Source organism: Notechis scutatus, chromosome 1, assembly GCF_049901735.1.
Source record: "Notechis scutatus isolate UNSWTSFEM ecotype Mainland chromosome 1, rNotScu1.2, whole genome shotgun sequence".
Taxonomy (NCBI): Eukaryota; Metazoa; Chordata; class Lepidosauria; order Squamata; family Elapidae; genus Notechis; species Notechis scutatus.
This window is the reverse complement of record NC_142009.1, coordinates 192,555,663-192,576,003: the sequence shown is the minus strand read 5'-3', so window position 1 is coordinate 192,576,003 and position 20,341 is coordinate 192,555,663. Positions and strand designations below refer to the sequence as shown.

General features: G+C 37.9%; 1 protein-coding gene across 2 annotated transcripts in view; it reads left to right on the top strand.

The window, feature by feature from the left end:
* XIRP2 (xin actin binding repeat containing 2) overlaps window positions 1–19,868 on the top strand; it is a 217,862-nt gene extending 197,994 nt beyond the window's left edge. For both annotated transcript variants that reach the window (XM_087949789.1, XM_026674369.2), the window contains 3 exons: window positions 1,259–10,550; window positions 13,117–13,250; window positions 16,970–19,868. In XM_087949789.1, coding sequence (XP_087805915.1) covers window positions 1,259–10,550; window positions 13,117–13,211 — 9,387 coding nt within the window. In that variant the 3' untranslated portion in view covers window positions 13,212–13,250; window positions 16,970–19,868. The remainder of the gene's footprint in view (window positions 1–1,258; window positions 10,551–13,116; window positions 13,251–16,969) is intronic.
* The last annotated feature ends 473 nt before the right edge of the window (window positions 19,869–20,341 follow it).

Below are 20,341 nucleotides of genomic sequence, written 5' to 3'. Positions count from 1 at the left end.
ATATGCCAGTTGCCAAGTGCTTGAATTTTTAGCCCTTGACCCTATCACAACAGTCGTAAGTGCAAAGACAAAACATAAGCCAATTTTTCCAGGGCTGTTGTAATTTTGAATGGCCACAAAACAGATGGTTCTAAGTTGAGGATTACCTGTGCCTCAGATGTGGTATTCAGCAGGTTCTGACCAGTTCTGGAGAACCAGTAGCAGAAATTTTGAGTAGTTCAGAAAACCGGCAAATATCACTTCTGACTGGAGATTTTACAGTATCCTTCCCCTGCCACACCCACCCCACCAAGAACTGGTAGTAAAAAAAAAATTGAATCCCACCATTGCTGTGCCTGAAATATTACATGTTGACTGTTCTTGTCTCAGTACAAAATAGTAGTGAGAGCTGATAAGAACAAGCTGACTTTTGATTTCTGAGATTCCAAGAATGCTCAGAGTTTAGACAAATCATGACAGAGTTTGAACTTGTTCCATGACATTCTTTGAATTGTTCCTCCACTCTTGCATCATTATGAGCCATGGTGGCACAGTGCTTAGAGTGCAGTATTGCAAGCTACTTCTGCTGACTGCTGGCTGCCTGCAAGCTGCAGTTCAAATCTCACCAGGCTCAAGGTGGACTCAGCCTTCCTTCCTTTTGAGATGGGTAAAATGAGAACGCAGATTGTTAGGGGCAATATGATGGCTCTATAAACTGCTTAGAGGGGGCTGTAAAGCACTGTGAAGCGGTATATAAGTCTAAGTGCTGTTGCTATTATGCTAATACTGGGGGTCCTTAAACACAGTCTTTGAATCCAATGGGCTAGTATATTCTTTCACTGTCTTAAGCATAGACCTTGACCAATTCCAATCTATAAGTAGACTATTGCTCTTTAAAATAATTTTTCTATTTTGCTAAAATCTTTTCCTTGCTAGTTTACTTTGTATCCTCTTACATTCCAGTTTTTATAAAAAAGAAGTGTAAGCCCATGGCTGCTGCATTTCTTACTATGAGATAAAAGCAGAGAATAATGCTATTTAAAACTGGTGTCTGCCCATTCTAGTATAGATTTCTCAAACTGCTACAGTTTCAGGTGAGTCAGTTCATGCGTGGACCATAGAGTATGTGAAATTAACTTGATATTGAAGGATATTTTGGAAAAGCTGGCTCCGAACTCTTGTTGATTGGCTCTTTAAAAGATTGGGTCAACTGTCCAGTCGAAATCTAAAAGTATCCCCTGAAAATAAATTTAAAGGTATATTGTTTTCTCTTCTAAAGATTGAAAATGGGTATCAAGAAATGCTGTGGCCTTCTGCAAATTTTCATTCTTCTGCTGAAGCTACTTCTACAAGTAGAGGACAGGGAACATATATGGCAAGGAAAACAGAGCACACATCTGCTGCCTCAACCCCAGCCTATAACAAGTTTCCAAAGTATGGGAGTATGGAGGAATTCCCTCCTCCACCACCGACAGATATACTACAGGTTCCCTCTGAAATGACAGAGTTTTCCCAGTCCCCTGAACCCCCTCCCTCTCCATCCAAGCAAGTTCTCCCCAAGGATTTATATTCCAGGCAAAGAAATCTTTATGAATTAAATCGTTTATATAAGCACATTCACCCTGAATTAAGAAAGAATTTAGAAAAAGATTACTTCCAGGATATTTCTGACATTGTCTTGGGTAGCCACACTGAAATGGATAGCTCAGTAGGAGGAGATGTCCTTCAGGTGAAACAAGTCTTTGAAAACTCAGAAAGCAGCCCTCCGAAAAGCATGAGCCCAGAAAGAGAATATTTAGAATGGGACGAGATCCTAAAGGGAGAGGTCCAATCCATGAAGTGGATTTTTGAAAACCAGCCCCTGGATTCAATAAAAGACGAGTCTGCCGACCAAGACAACATTAAAAGCATTGCAGGTCAAGAAATCATCGCTGGGGGAGACGTTAAGTATACTACGTGGATGTTTGAAACACAACCCATGGATGCACTGAGTGCAACTTTTTCAGACGGTGCAGGAACTGCCGATCGAATGCCAGACTTGTCCCGAGGAGATGTCCGCACGGCCACGTGGATGTTTGAAACTCAGCCCCTGGATTCGATGAATAAAATTCACCACGAGGAGGAAGAAGAGCCAAATGAAAATTGCGTTGAGGAAATCACCGGTGGGGATGTCAAAACAGTGAAATATATGTTTGAAACCCAGAACTTGGATAGTCTTGGGCAGCTTTATTCAGTGGATGATGCTAAGCTCCTGCAACTGAGATCAGAACTAAAGGAGATTAAAGGTGACGTAAAGAGAAGTATAAGGCATTTTGAAACGCTGCCGATGTATGTTATTAGAAACAATTTAGGTCAAATGCTAGAAATTAAAACAGTCCACAGAGAAGACCTGGAGAAAGGAGATGTCAAAACTGTCCACTGGATGTTTGAAACTCAGCCTCTGGATGTTATCAACAAAGATTCCATAGAAATCAAAGTTGTTCGTGGAATTTCCATGGAGGAAAATGTTAAAGGGGAAGTGAGCAGGGCAAAATGGCTGTTTGAAACCCAGCCTTTAGATACTATTAAAGAGTCCGAAGAACCTGCTGCAGAAAAAGAAATCATACTGGGGACCGATGTCTGCAGAAAATGTTGGCTGTTTGAGACTCAGCCTCTTGATACCTTAAAAGAAAATGAAGACCCAAATGTTTTGCCCACCGTAGAAATCATCGGAGGAGATGTAAACACCACTAAACACCTATTTGAAACATTGCCAATGGATCTGTTAAAAGACTGCTCAGATGTTGAGAAACTTCAAAAAATGGCTGCCACTGAGGAAGAGAAAGGTGATGTGAAGCACCAGAAATGGATTTTTGAGACGAAACCTCTTGAACAGATTAGGGATGAAAGGAAAGAATTCATAAGAACTGTGAAACTGGAGGAAATTGACAAGGGAGATGTGAGCAGCTGTAAGCATGCATTTGAAACATGCTGGTTAAGCAAACATACTGACTCACACAAAATCCAGGTTGAAGGTGTAACAAGGGGTGCCGTAAAATTGAATAAAGACATTTTTGAAACGACTCCTTTATACGCGATCCAGGATAATCTTGGGAAATACCATCAAGTTAAAACAATTCGGCAAGAAGAGGTGATCCGAGGAGATGTCAGGAACTGCAGGTGGCTTTTTGAAACAAGGCCCATCGACCAGTTTGATGAAAGCATTGAGAAAATGGAGATAATCAAAGGGATAACTTCCAAAGAAGTACAGTCGGGGGATGTGAAGACAGCAAAATGGCTGTTTGAAACTCAGCCTCTTGACTCCATTAAATATTTTAGCAATGTAGAAGACGAAGAAAGCAAACAAGAGACGGAGGCTACGGAAGCGGTCAAAGGGGATGTCAGGATGTGCAAGTGGTTGTTTGAAACTCAGCCTATGGAATCTCTGTATGAGAAAGAGACAATGATAACAAACACTGATGAAATACAGAGGGGAGATGTGAAAACATGCACCTTGTTATTTGAAACACAATCTCTTGATGCGATAGGGGTAGAATCAGGAACCGCTAAGCTGCACACGGTTGAGCAGGAGGATATTCAAGGCAGTGATGTCCGTACAGCATGTTTCCTTTTTGAGACAGAAAAGCTAGAGAACATACAAGGAGAAGAAGACCAAGAACTCAAGCGAATTATGGAAATTGATATCCAGCCTGGAGATGTCTCTACCATGAAATATAAATTTGAGACCCAACCGTTAGACTCACTCAGAATTGATTCTGAAGAAGTCCTGAACAAAATTAAAACCATACAAAGTGAAGATATACAAAAAGGAGATGTTTTGCGTTGCTGTTGGCTTTTCGAAAATCGGTCCCTCGGTGAAATTTCAGAGGACAAAGAAGAAAGGACCTTTAGCCAAACTGTTACAGATGTACAAGATGGGCATGTGAAAAATGGCTGCTTCATCTTTGAAACGTTTTCTCTGGACCAGATTAAAGATGAAGATGCCGTGGAGGAAAATACCAAGAAAACCATCAACCATGAAGAAATAACGAAGGGCGATGTGAAAAGCTACAAAATGCTTTTTGAGACCCAACCACTTTATGCAATTCAGGACAAAGAAGGCTATTTTCACGAGGTGACTACAGTGAAGAAGGAAGAAGTTGTCCATGGAGATGTACGTGGGACCCGGTGGCTGTTTGAAACTAAGCCTTTGAGCTCAATAAATGAGTCTGAAAACATATACGTTATAAAATCAGTCACCCAGGAAGATATCCAGAAAGGAAATGTTAGCTCAGCTAGATACCGATTTGAAACACAGTCATTGGACACGATTTCAGATGAGAAGAAGTTCATCGTCCCCACAGTGAACAGTGTCCAGGGTGGAGATGTGAAAGCCAACAAGAAATTATTTGAATCTGAAGGAACCCAGAGAGACAAGTATGTAAGAACAGTGAACGTCAGTGAAATACAACAAGGCAATGTTAAAACGTGTACCTGGCTATTTGAAACACGCACTATTGATGAAATTAGAGGGGAAGTTTCGGAATACGAAGACATCCAGACAGTAATGAGGGAAGAAGTCCAGGAGGGGGATGTTCAGCATGCGGTATGGCTCTTTGAAAACCAGCCTCTAGATTCCATTAAAGAAAATGATGAGACTGATACAGAGATAGATAAGGAGGAAATTCCACAGGCCGACGTAAAAACCACCACATGGCTTTTTGAAACCACCCCTCTCCATGAATTTAATGAAAGCAGAATTGAAAAGGAAGAAATTGTTGGGAAAAATGTGAAAGAAACTTTAAAGGAACTTTATTCACAGAAAGTTGTAGAGACTCATGGGATCATCTTGGAGGCAGATGAAATTGGAGATGTGCGAATGGCAAAATATAGGTTGATGAATCAGGAGGCTCCTGAAATACAAAAGGAAGAGGTTATTAAAGGAGATTTGGCCAACATCATGATAAACCTCCTGTCCAAACCAAGTATTCTGGAAAGGGAAAGTAAAGTAAATGAAGATGAAAAGGGCAATGTAAATTTGACCAAAAAGCAACTGATGAATAGCTCAACAGCGGTGCCTGTTGAAAAAGAAGAGGTAGTGAGAGGTGATATACAGCAAGCCATTAAAAACCTGTTTAATCAGAATCGTTCTGTAAAACGTGGGATTTTAATTCAAGAAAGTGAAACGGGTGATGTTAATATGACAATCTATTCTCTCTTCCACAAAAAGGAAAGCCATAAAGTTGAACAAGATGAAGTTATAGGTGGTGATGTAAAGCGTACAATTCACAGTCTTCTCTCTTCTGTAATGAATCATGAAATATCAGAAAGACCTAAAATAGATGATTCTGAAAGGGGCAATGTTCAGTTTTTTACAACTTGCATAGAAGCTGGAGCTTTGGACTATTTGAAATTACTCCAGTCAGAGACAAATGAAGCATTTGCAAGAAAAAATCAAGATGAGGAAGAGGAAATAGTGGGTGGAGATGTTGAAGGCACTAAACTATTACTAAAGAAAAAGAAGTCTCAAATACAGCGGACAGTTAATGAAGCTGACATAATTCCTGGTGATGTCTGTAATGCCCTGAAAATCTTTACAACTGAGCCACAAGATACAACTTGTCAGGTAGACAAAGAGGAAATTATAAAGGGTGATTTGAAGACAACTTTAAATTCCCTAAGTCAGGCTATAAATCAGACCACTGTTACGGAGAAAGAAGAAATTGCAAAAGCTGACATCCATGGAATTTTGAAGTCTCTTCAAGAATCAGTTTATCAACAAAGAGAGAGAGAAAAACCAGAGGTCATTCCTGGTGATATTAAACAGACCATTGAATCTCTGGAGAAAACAATACAAACAAGAAATGAAGTCTTGAGAGAAGAGGTTGTCCAACATGACCTTGAATCCACATTAAGACCTTTAAAAGCAGTCCAGCAATCTTTCAAGGAAACAGATAAAGAAGTAGTGAAAGGTACTCAAAATGCTATAGAGAGCTTGTTGGATACTTCTGAAGAAACAAAATTAAGGCAATACCAAAGATTCACAGAGACAGAGGCAAAAAAAAGGAAGGAAATGTTGCTGAAGCAATCTCAACAATTAGCCCAGAACAAAGTCAATCCAACTGAACACTTGAAAAACAATAATACATTTCTTCAAAAGGAAATGATGTCCCAAAAGAAGACAGATGATGCCAAAGCAATCCATTTGGATCAAAGACAAAACACTAAGAGTCATGAGATGGAGAAGAAAAATATGAAGGCCTTATCTAAATCTCAGTACAAAGTCAATGAAAAAGCAGATAAATGTTCTGTGGATAAAGTTATAGCAAAGAGATATAGAGATCAGTATGTGAATGACCAATCTACTTTTTGCAATAATGTTGAGAAGAATGAAAGATCAGAGAAATCAGAGGCAAGCAGAATATTGATGAAGGGCCATTCAACCAATGACTTGCAGAGTACAAGACAAATGACGGGAAATAAACAAAACATCTTTCATGAACATAAAGATGAAAAATACATTGATGTCAGAAGTCAGGGTGAGACAAAAGCAAAATCCATCCAACCAACACGTGATCGCCAGAGCTCCAATTACAGAGGGACAGAACAACTGATCAACCAGTCAACTGGCCTGATTTCCAAAGCGGCTGGTCATCTTGAAACAAGAGAGGTGCAACAAGACAGAAAGCAATCTCAGCATTCAAAGGAGGTTTGCAGAGGGAGGAAAAATAATGTTGTGGCAAGCCAAGCTCAGGTTTCCATGGCATCTGAACAGAATGTAAAAACCAATCAAAAAGTCAGAGTCACACAGGAAATGCACAGGCAATTTAAAGAAGCTGAAAGGAAGCAACAGTGCAGTGAGACATCCATTTTGAAGTCCTCTGGAAAGTGTAAAGTTGAAGGTGCTGAGGAAGATTTGAGGGTTCAAGTGAAAAATCCTGTGAATCCATACAAGAATCCTAGAGGCTCAGGTAGGTCAGAAATTGATTCTCCACCTCCTCCTCCTCCACCCCCGCCTCCACCTCCACTTCCATTGGCTTCATCTGAAATTGACTTTCCTCTGCCACCGCCACCTCCTCATTTATTGATGCCTTGTGATAGACAGAGAGTTCCTTCTCCACCATCACCACCAAATGAAGAGGTTAAGTCAGAGCATGAGGGTTTATCCACTCCACCACCCACTGCAGAAGAGAAATGTGACAGTGAATTGACATCTCATCTGCCTCCCCCACCTCTCCCTCAGGCCAAAGAACATTTCTTCAAAGGCTTAGACAAAACAGTTCAATCTCAGAGCAGGATCCCATACAACACAAAACGTCTTCAGGCAGAACTTATGAAAGAATTAGAAGCGAGCCAGTGCAAAACATCTAGAAAAATGCAACCAAGGATTATTCAGATGCACAAAAAGATTGATAAGAGAAATACAGTAGAAGAAAGGGCAGAAAGTTCAATGTTAAGGAACACTGTTAGTCATGAAAGAAAAGAGAAGAAAGTCTGCACCAAAAATGAAGATGTTCAAAGGGCCTCATCAGTTATGGAAACTATCAATCTGGAAGTATCACCGTCGAATAAGACATTTCCACATTTTAGGTCTCCTTCTCTTCCAGCAGAGGCAACACAAGCATCACCTAAGCCTTATGTCCGGAAATTTAAAACTCCTTTAATGATTGCAGAAGAAAAATACAAACTGCAAAAGGAAGAGATGGAACAAAAACTAACCAAGGATGTTTGTCAACTACAGGTGAGAAGGAACAGTGAAAGCTGGGGAAGATTAGGTCAGGCAGAGTCAGAAGGTGGCCTGCCAGTGCCAAAATCACATAAAGAGGATGAAATCACTCTGCAAGGGTCGTTGCCCTCTGAGGTTCCACCTACACCTGCTGAGCCCGAATGCCAGAGGAGGCCTCAAGTCACCATCTCAGAAGCCCTACAACCCTTACCAAAACAATCCACAGCTGAACAGTCTCAAAAGGTTTCAAAGCGCTTGGCAGAAGAACACATCAGGAAAAGGGCCATCCACGAATCACAACATCTTACAAAGCAGAGTGTATCTTCTGAAAAAGGACAGACCCACAAAGAATGTGCCATGAGCCAGAAAGAGCAGCACCAAAATGAGGAACAATTGCATGTGTCAAATAATAAAACAGTGTGCCCCTCTTTCAAAGTTAGAACCATCCAGGTTCCCGCCGGGGATCACACCTTACCTAAAGGCCACAGGGATTCCATGATTTATAAAAAGCAAGAAGGATCAAGTGTCCATGGTGTTGTGAAGCAACAAGTTCAAGAAGAACAGAAAGAAAGCTTAAGCAGGAAAAGTGCTGCAGGTAATTGCATGAAAATGGATGGGAAAATCCACATGGAAAAAACATGTGTTAAGTTTGCAGAAGGCAGGCAAGAAACTGGGGAGAAAGAATCTAGCGAAATGAAACAGGGATTAGCTCAAAGAAAGGAAATGGAGAAGGACAAAATGAAGCAAGAAAAACATTCTGTAGCTGTGGAAGGAAAGGACGGCCAGGTAGTTGCTCACCTCAAAGAAGAGAAAGGAATAATTCAAAGAAAAGAACAAGTGGCTAGCAGTAAGTCAGAAAAAATGGTTAAGCAAAAAATAATCAATATACATAACAAATTTCAGACTGTGCATTCTGAACCAGAACCAACTTTTGTTCTGGAGACAAATGTTCAGAATAAAAACCTGTCTCGGGAAAAGAATACCCTACAAGGACAGGGAGAATATACCTGGGAAATGACCTCAGAACAGAAAAAAAGCCCTCATAAGACACCAGAGCCAAAAAAGGAGCCCATGCAAGAAAAAATGCTACCTTCCAGTTCACCACGAGGATCCCTGCAGAAAAGTGAGAAAGATTCAGTAGACATACTAGAGTTGTTGAGGAAACGGGAGGAGATACAACAGCTATTATCCAGAATGAAAGAATTTGAGATGGAGCCAAGTAAAAATGGAATGAAAACATTCCAGGTGTTCTTAAGTGTCATTCCAGAATGGCTGGTAGAACAAGAAAAGAAGCAAGACTTAAGTTACATTGCAGAGGAAGACAGTGTTGAAAAGATGAGAGAAGAATTGTTGGTTATTAAAGATCGAGCTTCCAAAATACTTCACTCATGTGAAGAGGCAATCCAAGCTTCCATGATTTCAAAAAATTCCCTGAAGTGTAAAAAAAATGTTCATAGCACTAGAGGATCATCGCAAAAGATCGCTAAAGTGATTGTTGGATCCAGCAGAAAAGATTCGCAGACGGCTAAAGAAATGTCCAAAGACACCATGGCACACCAAGAAGTAAAGCAGAAAGTCAGCGCAAACAGATTTTCAGAAATCACAACTTCTTCACCTTCTCTAAGAATGCGAGCACCTTCACCTACTTACATCACAATTGAATCTAGATGTATTGAATCTCCTCTCAGAGATTTGTTGTCTCCAGTCCAAAGAGAAAGCACTCCAGTTCCACCATCACCCCCACCGAGATCTACTACACCAACCTCTAAGATACATCAGTCATCAGTCCGTTCTGAGCAACTTGCAAAACTTAAAGACACTACAGTAAAACTATCTCAAGGAGTAATCCCAAATAGATCAATTACTCCAATTCCTATTGTGGAGAAAAGGTCGGAGATTGTTAAATCTCCCGCAACCCTCCGTCGACAAATCAAGATTGATAAACGTCAACCTGACATTTGCAAAGTATCCTTTCCAAAAGACACCGTTGTAACTGCAGAGGCAGTGGCAAAAGTCAAAGAGACGCATGAAGAATCCCAAGTAAATCAAATGTATGTTTCTCAAAATGGTGGGAGCATTCCGGAAGAGCCCCATAGACAAAGCGTAGGCTCTATTTCCATTGCACATGGCTTTGAGGTACCTAAGGCTGGTCCTAAAGGGCTTAGGCATACATATGAAGCATCTGACCAGGTGATTCACATAAGGAAGGAGCCAGAGCTACCTGAAACGTTTGGTGGTGACTATGAACATAAAACAGAGACAATGTTACAGGCTTTCAAGGATCAGACATTTAGTGAGGGAAAATTCAAGAACAAATATGTTGAAAATGGTATAATGAGTGACAAGTCAAAGGAAGTCAGGTGTAGATCAAAAAAGGACAGACTGAGCCAAGCTTCCCAAGAGCCAGACAACAGGAAAGATAATTTCCAAAAATGCCCTAGAAAGCATCAAAGAGAATCAAAGGAAATTAACTCTAAGAAGCAAAACCAGCATGTAATTAAACAGCATTCCTATGAGCCCAGGGTGTGCCTTGATGCAAATTCCCCCGTGGGAGGCTCCTATGGGATGGAGTCTTTTGAGAACATGGTCATTGAATCTAGAACCGCAGCCTCCACCGCACAGAGCACCGATGGAACTCAGTCGGGATTTGGCTTCAAACGGGCACCTCCGACCTATGAAGACGTCATCTCAGGGCACATCTCAGGGCATATCGCTGCTCCTGATTCGCCAGAAGATCTTCTAAGAAACTTTCAGAAGACTTGGCAGGAAAGCGAGAGAGTGTTTCAAAGCCTTGGCTACACCATGTCAGAAGCTACTGAAGCAGAAGTGAGAAGTAGTTTCCACGAGGAAGCAGAGTTTATCAGTGGTAAATAAGCATGCAATGTGTGAAGGAAGCTTTTAGCATGTGCACCACGGCAATAAAACATTTTGTACAATTAAAACACAGTTGGAAGGAGAAAGTAACATAACTCCAGCTAACACTTCTTTACTTCCCCTTCTCTCTTTCCTCTCTCTCCCAGAAATCTCTATTCCCTTTCTAAAAGCATGTGCTTACTATATGTGCTGAGCATGTGGCTAATCAATATTAAAGGTTTGAAGTGTGGTCTCCCAAGGTAAAAGCTATATTTTGATTTTACTGATGAAATAATTTCCCGGAATTTTAATTAAAAGAACTAATATCTCACAAAATATGATTTATAGCGATTGTGTTGCTTTGCTCAAGTTAAAAACATATATACTACGGGTTATGGCTGTTGCTGTTGTAGAGCTGCATGAGGCCTATGGGTAAATGCAGCATATTTTGACAAAGTGCCATTTTATGTAACACGTGTTCATTTCATAGGACAAAATCACTTCTTTTAGAACAGGGGTGTCTTTTAAACTGGGGTGCGGGGTGTATAACAACTGAAACCATTGTTTCAGGCTCTGCATATGAGGTGGAGTGCAATCCAAAGTGCTATTTACCATTTGAAATAAATTGTATTTATTGGGTGGGTACAATATTTTATTTGCAGGCCGAAGACCAAAGGACAGTCTAAAATTGTTCTGGGGGTATTGGGGGCAGTGAAAATAATTAAATTATAGAGGTTACATAAGTTAGTATATTTGTGGGGATGTTTGGATTTCTGGACACTACAGTCAAATCTGATCATGTACAGATAGTCTTGCTTAACAACCACAATTGGAACCAGTAACTTGGTTGTTATGATGTAGGCGCTAAACTGAAAGTCATGTGACCATGACAGGCAAATGACCTTTCTCCCCCCCCCCTTAGACATGGTCACTAAACAAAAACAAAAAAAACAATTTGTGCAATTTACTTCTGCTTCTGTGTTAACTCTGTCACAAACTGGTTGCTAAGCAGATAAATTAGAATAAAACTTTATTGTCACTTTAAATGCACACAAATCAGCAAACATTAAAATTAACTTTCATTGCATTCAGCTCTCAAATGATGAGCACATGACTGCAGGATGTCTAGTAAATAAATAAAATTAAAGAAAAGAAGGACTAAGGGTGATCTGATAGCAGTCCAATACCTAAGAGGCAGCTACAAAGAAGGGGGAATCAATCTATTCTCCCAAACACCTGAAGGCAGGAAAAAGAAACAGTTGATGGAAACTAATCAAGGAGAGAACCAAACTAGAACCAAGGAAAAATTTCCCTGACAGTGAGAACAATTAATCAGTGGAACAACTGGTCTCCAGAAGTTGTGGGTGCTACACTGAAAATTGTGAATTGGCACATGGGAAGCAAGTTTGAAGAGAAATTTGCCAGAATAAAAAAATGTACTGTATATCTGAAATTCTACAGTACATCCTAACATGCTTGGGGGGGTGGGGATTATTTGAGAATTAGAGATAATTTCTTCTGGGTTTTCTTTTGATGCCCCCCCGATTTTAATGAAAGGTGGCTACTGGTTTTAATCTCCCACAGTGCCTATGACATGTTAATCTGAGACACTGTGGGAAACTGGAATAGCTAGTTCGATTTAGCGGCTAAGGTACCAAGCTAGCAACTAGGAGAGTGGGAATTCTAGTCCAATTTAGTCTAGGTGTGAGAGGTAGAAAATAAAAATGAAATGGGGTTGTGGATCAGGGCTCTTCCTGGAAGAGTATTCACAAACAATAGCAGTGAGCACTCTGAAAAGTAGAATGGTGCTGGAAGCAAGAAGCTACCTCTCCTATTACATTCAAAATCCACCATCTGCAGCTTCAGCCACAGAAAGTAGAAGAATAAAACTCTTGGTCAGTACTAAAGAAACCTATTTCCTCAAAGGTATAAAAAACCCAAAATTGAAGATTCGTTTATAAATACGGATAATTACAGGATAGAAATTGCATTACCCACACAAAAAATTAAGAGCGCTGTTGTCATGAACACAGTCCATGGAAGACTAGTCTTGTTCTCCAAAGTGAATATTGCACTGTAAGAAATCTGTATTATTGATCAACACTATGGATCATTCAATCCTTTAAAAAATGCTTTGGGTAATTCCTGTACATAATCAAACTTGCAACAAAATAGAAGTGTTTCTACTGTGAATAGATGGACGGAGAGGATGCACTTCCAATGAGAAAGTGTCACAAGCCCTGGATGCAGAATTTTGCAGCCCGTGGCAGAAGCACCTGTTTTCCTTCACTGCAATGGAAATGTAAAAATAGAAAGAAAGAAAGAAAGCATGAGTCATTCATGCATCCTCTTTTACCCATCACTTTATTGAAAATATTAAAGCATCTTCAAATAAATATAAAAAGTCTGGCATTAGTCGAAACAAAGAATTTATTTTATCTGACTCCCAGGGAAGCTTAAGGGTTACTTATTAGTGAAGGTTCTCAGGTTTCCTAATGATATTGCAATTTTTTGGTGCATAGCCTGAAGAAAAGAAATATAACAATACATAGCACTGACATCATCTCATTTATTTCTAGAAAGTGCAACTTCAGGGAAAGGAAACATGCCTACTTTGTCAAAAGAGAGTTTATCCAATGGAGTGCCTAGTTGCAGACAAGCAGATTTTCCATAGATCATGTTTTCGGTGCCACCATTGCAGTACTAAATTAAGGTAAGATGAAGGGAGCAATCAAAATGTTTAACATCCATATATTGTCAAAGCTTGATTGGACGTTCAGTTCAATGAATGAATGAGTGAGTGAGTGAGTGAATGAATGAATGATATTGAAATGTTGAAAATAAATCAACAGTAGTGCCACTGAACTCTTATCGCCAGAATGACAGTGTTGGATCACTTCTGTTTTATCTGGGCATCTCTCTATCTAAAGGGGGAAAGGGTTCTTCATATTACAAAGTAGATGAAAGCCGCTATATAAATCGTAACAAGAGTCTAAGTGGAAAGAATTATTGAAGCGATTTCTCCCTTGGAAATGACTTTATGCTGTTTACAGAATCAGAAGAAGTAGGTGCCACACATACCCTGCTTTTTAAGAATTTTTAAAATACTGAGGTTAAATAATAAAAGAAATTCTACACAAAGCTTACAGAAAACATTGCATTAGAAAAAAAGAAAAGAGAGAAATGAACTTAAAGCTTAGAACTTAGAATAACTTTATTGTCACTTCGAAGGTACCCTAATCGGCATACATTAAAATAAAATACAGCTCTCAAAGGGTTGTCACCTCCAATATACACTGCATAAACATGACAAAAATGTAAATAAATAAATAAACGTAGGCATATATCAATATATCAATTGGAGGAAAGGAGTAGTGTTCTCTGATGGACACCTCCTTCAATTACTCCCTACTAATGTAACCTATATATATATATATATACACCTATAAACATTATATTAGTATCCACAATCAAGGGAGTATATCACTATAGATATGAGTTTATTTCATAATTCCTGATAGGCAGTATGTATACAGTTGTAAATAAACAACAATGGGTATTTGGAAGAGAATAATATTTGAACAATGCTGATGAAGACTAGGGCTTCAAGGGGCTATGGATAATTTGATGAATATCCTTTTTTTCCATCTAAGCATATGAAAGGAATTTGTATTATTATCATATTAATGAGCATTACAAGTATCTAGCTGGGAGAGGGCAATTCTGAATACATTGGGAGTGGATCTACATCTCATACCTAGCCACAGTGTGATTTAGTTTTATCTTGGTCTGATGCATAGATTCAACCACTGCAGTTGGTAAGCTATGGGTTTTGGCCTAACATTAGGTAAGATATAGGTTAATATAGCTGAAACAATATATGGTGTCAGCCAACTCACATATCATTTCAAAACTGGATATTTTAGAACATTGTAAATTGAAAAAAATAATAATAGCTTTCTTTTTTTAAAATATAATAAGCCACCGTAAGCAAAAACAAATGTATCACATTCGCCTCATTTGTGAACTAGATAAAAGTTTTAAAATATGCTTTACTTTACACTAAAGCGCCTCTAAAATTTAGACAATATTGTGCCACAATGATCTTAGCAACCTTTTTTTAATAGCTAAAATGTATTTTTTGCCATAATTCAGTATTTTTTTGAACAAAAGAAGAAATGACATTAGCTTATAATGGCAGAAACCAGGAAACTGTTTTTAAAAGAGTTTAATTTTCACTAAAGATTTTACCTAGGTACATATAATACATTTGGTACAAACTGCAATGGCATGAAAATGACAAAATATCACAATGTAAACCCTGACTGGTACTTGCATTGTAAAGTTGCAGCCAAGCATCTGCAAGACATATGCTTTCCATTATTATGATAGTTGGTTGCACAGTAAGTCAGATATTTAGAGAGATTTAGCCTTTTTATCCACCTATCAAGTCCTGCCCAAGAATCTGGGCTAGACAAACGTTGTTTGATATTGTTAAAGGTATCATTGCAAGATGCTGTTCCAAGTAAGGATGTCTTTTGCAATTATTATTATTATTATTTATATTATTTTATCATACATATATGTATATAAAAAAATAAAATAGATGGTGAACATGCCCCAAAATCTTGCTGTCTATTTTCTCCACACCACCCTGCAATGCATTTTGTTATTCTCCCATTCCTTTTACCTAGTGATGCCATATAAAAGAATAAGATCAATTCCAATTAAAGTATCAATTTTAAAAAGACTACAATAATGACACCAATAGTGAACCAATAGTGATGCTGAAACAGATGTATCACACTTGGATCCCATACTCAGTAATCTACTTTAAATGTCAAAGTCACACAATTTTGGAAGACAATAGAATAATTCTAAGGTTCTAAAAAAAGTCAGATTTTCACTGGCTAGCTACCCCACAAACATTGAGAAGTTCAAAGATAGCTATTCTAAAATAAAAATATGGGAGCATTTCATATCCCCCAGATTACTTTGCTGGATGTAGAAAAAAAATGAAAAAGCAATTTTTGGTAGAGATGCAGAATATCAATTTATCCCCTGTTGTTTTTAAACCAAAAAATGATGTTTCAGTAAGGATTACTGAAGGCATTTAACAGACATTTAAGACAAATATTAACAAAGAAAGTACAAAAAGCTTCTCTTTTCACACATCAAATGGACATGTGAACTTCTTTTTATGCTCTCAGAGATTGATGGGGTTTTTTGCAGATGTTCATTATCAAACTAGGTAACATCATCAGTGCTTGAAGGGAATGGATTTTGCTCTTATTTTTTATATACTAGGGACCTGCCCTATCAGTATTGATGGAGGTGTTCTTGGTGCTTCATTATCAGGCTATTATTTACTGTTACCTTGTTTGTCTGCTTTGGTAGAGTTAGTTGATTTTCCTTTGAATGGTATATAGATGTTGTTTATCTCTGTGTGCCTGTTGATGGCTGATTTGTCTCAGTGCCAGGCCTCCAGGAATTCTCTGGTGTTTTTGCACTTGACTTGGTCTAGAATGCTCAGTTTCCCAGTTGACACAATGGTTGATGTCCATGTGCTGTGAAATTAAGGAGTTTTTATTGTGTCTTCTGACTGAAGGTTATTGCAGATGATTGTCTCAAAAGTTGAGCAGAGATTAACACTTCGATTAACACTAGACCAACAATCAAGAAGTAAACAATACCCACTCAAGGAGCTACAAATACAGGCCAACAGTAAACAGCCTAGTCAAGGAACTCCCACTAAGACTAGCAGGGCAAGCCCTTGGTATTAAAAATAAGAACAAACCTCACACTTATTTGTTCACAACCCGCTGTTGTTACCTAGTTGGGTAATGAAACATCTGCAAGAAAACCACCAACTCAGAGGGCACCAAAGACCCCACAGTTCAGCCCTGAACTACAAATATTCTTGTCTGTTGGAACTTTTTTTTTAATTCCAGCAATGAATGGAAAATGTTGAGGATGTAGCGATTCTATTAAAATCAGGGGGCTACACAGAAATGATCCTCAAACACTGTCAAATGTATAACTAACTTTCAAAATATTTTGCTTTAAAGTGCACTAAGAAAAAGACTTCTTTGATCTATTCTCTGCTACTTATTTCACAAAGAGTGAAATTAAGCATTTAAAGCCCAATCTTAAAAGTGAACAATTTGGAGTTAGATTAAATCATATTCTGAGCAATCCCATAAATATTCATTATGGCTTAAATCCAGTGTATGACTTAATATTATTTAATTTATTGGTATAATATGGAGGGGGGGAGGGGGGAGGGAGAGGGAAAGGTAGGGAGGGAGAGAGAGAGAGAAAGAGAATGAATTACATTTATGGGTACTAACATTACAATTAATTACAGCTAAAACTTTCTTGGACTGTTTATGATTGAAAAATACAATAAAATGTTTTTCTTTGATTTGACAGCTTAGGAAATTATGCTTCTCTGCATGGTAAAATTTATTGCAAACCACATTTTAAGCAACTTTTCAAATCCAAAGGAAATTACGATGAAGGCTTCGGACACAAGCAACATAAAGAATTATGGATTTCCAAAAATCAGAAAGGCCCGAATAGTTGTGCTCCTGCTAAAGAAGTTCATAAATCCATATCAAAGGTGAATAAAACAACTGTCCATATGTTGTATCCTGGCAATCCACAAGTCCTTTGTGAAACTATGAATGATAATTTAAAACAGAATACAGGGAAGGGCAAATTAAACATTACGTGGCCTCCTTCTACAGAAACTCCGAAAAATTCACTCTCAATTGATATGGTTACAGTAAATAAACCAAAATGGCCTCCTGAAATTTCTGAATATGAGATTGACAGAATTAATACAAATCTTTCTGTGGGTGATACAAGCCAACCACAGCTCGCAAATGGTAATAGCCATCTTTGGGAGACAAAGAGACAAAAGAAAAATGAAAATGTTGACTTACATTCAGACAACCATTCCTCTCCCATTCCTGTGCCTAGGGAAGAGGAACCTACTAATATTATTACAGCAAAGACATGCAATGATGAGAGTGAAATTGTACAAAGGAGAGCAGATGATTCAGAAAAGGAAAAAGCAAGTGAAAGGAATGCAAAGGAATACGATAAGGTGGTCGTGCAAATTGCTAACAAAGGGAAAGATGGAAAAAATAAGGAAGCTAATGTCACCGAAGTTATACCAGTTACCAACACTGATGATGATAATGATGCTGAATGGCAGAGTAATCAAAACAGTACTATGAACAATAATAACAACAATAACAATGATAATAATGGCTTTCAAACTACTTTTCTGCATCACAAATTCTGTAGTCAGGGAACATCATTTGAGGAGGGTCCATTTACAGAAGTGGGTCAGGGAAATAGGCCTGCCTCCAAATCTACATTTGAAAGACTCAAAAGATCTGATGTAAATTCAGAAGTGCTCTGCCTAACTGACTCTGAAGTCAGCTATTCCACGGAGGTTTTCAATCTCACAGATGTTGAAGAAAGCATCAAAGGAGAGAATTTCATTACCTCAGATAGTCTTATTTGGCAGAAAAATAAAAATGTCCATTGTGAAAAACAGCGCATTAACCACAAAGTAATTTTAAAGGGAATGAATGTTGCAGAATTTCCTTTTGAAGGTAAATTACCAGGCAGTAAGGAATCAATGAAATATGTCAAAACATTAGGTGCTGCTTCATGTGATCAAGCAGCAACAGGGCTTTTACCAGGGAATGACAGAATTGGTCTATTTCGCTCTACAGCACCAACTGAAAATGTTCATGGTCCATGTTCTGAAGACTTCATGGATTACCACATTACCATTTGTCAGGATGAAGGAAAGGAAACATTGCAGAAAGATGAAAGCAGATATTTAGATTTGCTGAGCTTAAACGATAGAGTTGTTTTGTCATCTCAAAAAGAACAAACCAGGATAGATCATCCAAGTAAACATGAGCAAATAAGGAAAAGCTGTCAGAATGACGATCATTAATATGTACACTTGGACTGACCAAAGCAAATCTGTAATTTTCTTTGAAGAATTGGTTAAAAACTTATGTATCTCTAATTTTGTGGAATGGATATTGTTTAAAAATCCAGTTACCTATCAGAATTTTAAAAGAAATAATTATCTACATTTGTACCAGAAAACACGGGTGAACTTTAATTTGCTTAAAATACATTGGAATCCATGTATATCAGGACTCATTTCATATGTTTGGAAGTTACATACCTGTACTTCTATTTTTCTTTATACTTATTAAGAATTACTTCATATGCAAGGCACCATTGAGGGAGTAAAATGAAAAGTAACTTTTTAAAGATAACGTAGTGTAAATGAAATCTGTATTTACATTTCCATTGACATATGGAAGTCATCACTTAGAATTGTAACTAAGTGATGAATATTTATCTACTCTTTGAAAACAAGCTGTAAGATTCTCTTACTACTGCACTATTTCAGTGTTATGCTTTAAACTGCTGTAATGAATTTAGAGATTATGCACCTGGTGTGCTCTAAGAATAAGACAAATATTTCTAAAATTATTTTTTCACCTACTGTTTTACTGCAACAAAGTTGTTGTTTCATGATATAGTAAGTATATTTGGGGTTTTCTAGCTTATAAGCGTTACACCATTCTTTTCCAAGAAATGTTGAAAAACAAGTACATGATAGAACTAAATGGTCAAAATGCACTATAGTTCCCTCACCATTTGTGAGTTATGCTCTTTCTTTTTTGTTTTCCTAGGGTACATTTGCCTTGAAAGTTTTCAGGCCACGTAACACGCACATTTTATTTCTTGTAAACCAACAAGAAGGAGCAGAATCCAACCAAAATTGAAACATGCATTGCTGAATACAACCGGGGAGGAAAGGGTACATGGGACTACATATTAACAGTTCAATTCTCTTCATGTCTACTGAGAAATGTCCCATTAAATTTAATGGACTTTGCTCCCTGAAATATAGGAAATGAACTCTCCTTTCCTTTAATGAAAGAAAATTAAGCTGATTATCTTCCACTGAATCCAATAGGAAATGAACTCACTTAAATTTTACTGGACTTTGTTCAGCAATAAAGTCAAAAGGCAGAAGGGAGAACAAGGAAAATATTAACAGAAATGGTGAGCAGAGGAACTAATGTTAATTTACCAAATTATTCCAACTTGTTTGGAAAACAAACCAAGCTCAGTTTTGGAATCTGTGTGTACTTAGTCACATTAGCAATATTGACGCTTGTCCTTATGTACTGAAGAAAATGGTTTTCCTAGGTTAGCTGAGCTTGCATGAGAATACTTCATTAGGCAATTGACAAAACTGAATAAAAAGCACTTTACAAAATGCTGTTTCGGAATTTATTTTTAAACCCATTGCACTCGAAAACTGCTTACTGTATAGCAAATTATTTGAATTCTTTTAGAATACAAGAATTAATTGGCAGTAAATATTTCAAAAATGAATACTGACCATATAATGAAATCTGATTTTCAAAATTATTATTTTCTTATTGTTGCATTATTTTGGTTCAAAAATAAACTGTTCAACATCTTGTTTGCAATTTTGCCAACAAGAAGTCATAAGGAGGACTTAAGGACATGTGATGTTGAAGAATGATACTCTAGTACACTAATAATTGATATTAAGTGGCCCAATACCTCCCTTACATAGCCAAGATACAGACACAATGATGCGCTATTTCCCACAGTATTACTTTCTAAGCTGCCCTTTTAAATCTACTATTCACTGGAAAATTACCTTGGTGCACTGAGATTCCAGTTAGTTATATTCTTAAGTGTTCCCAATAAATAATCATC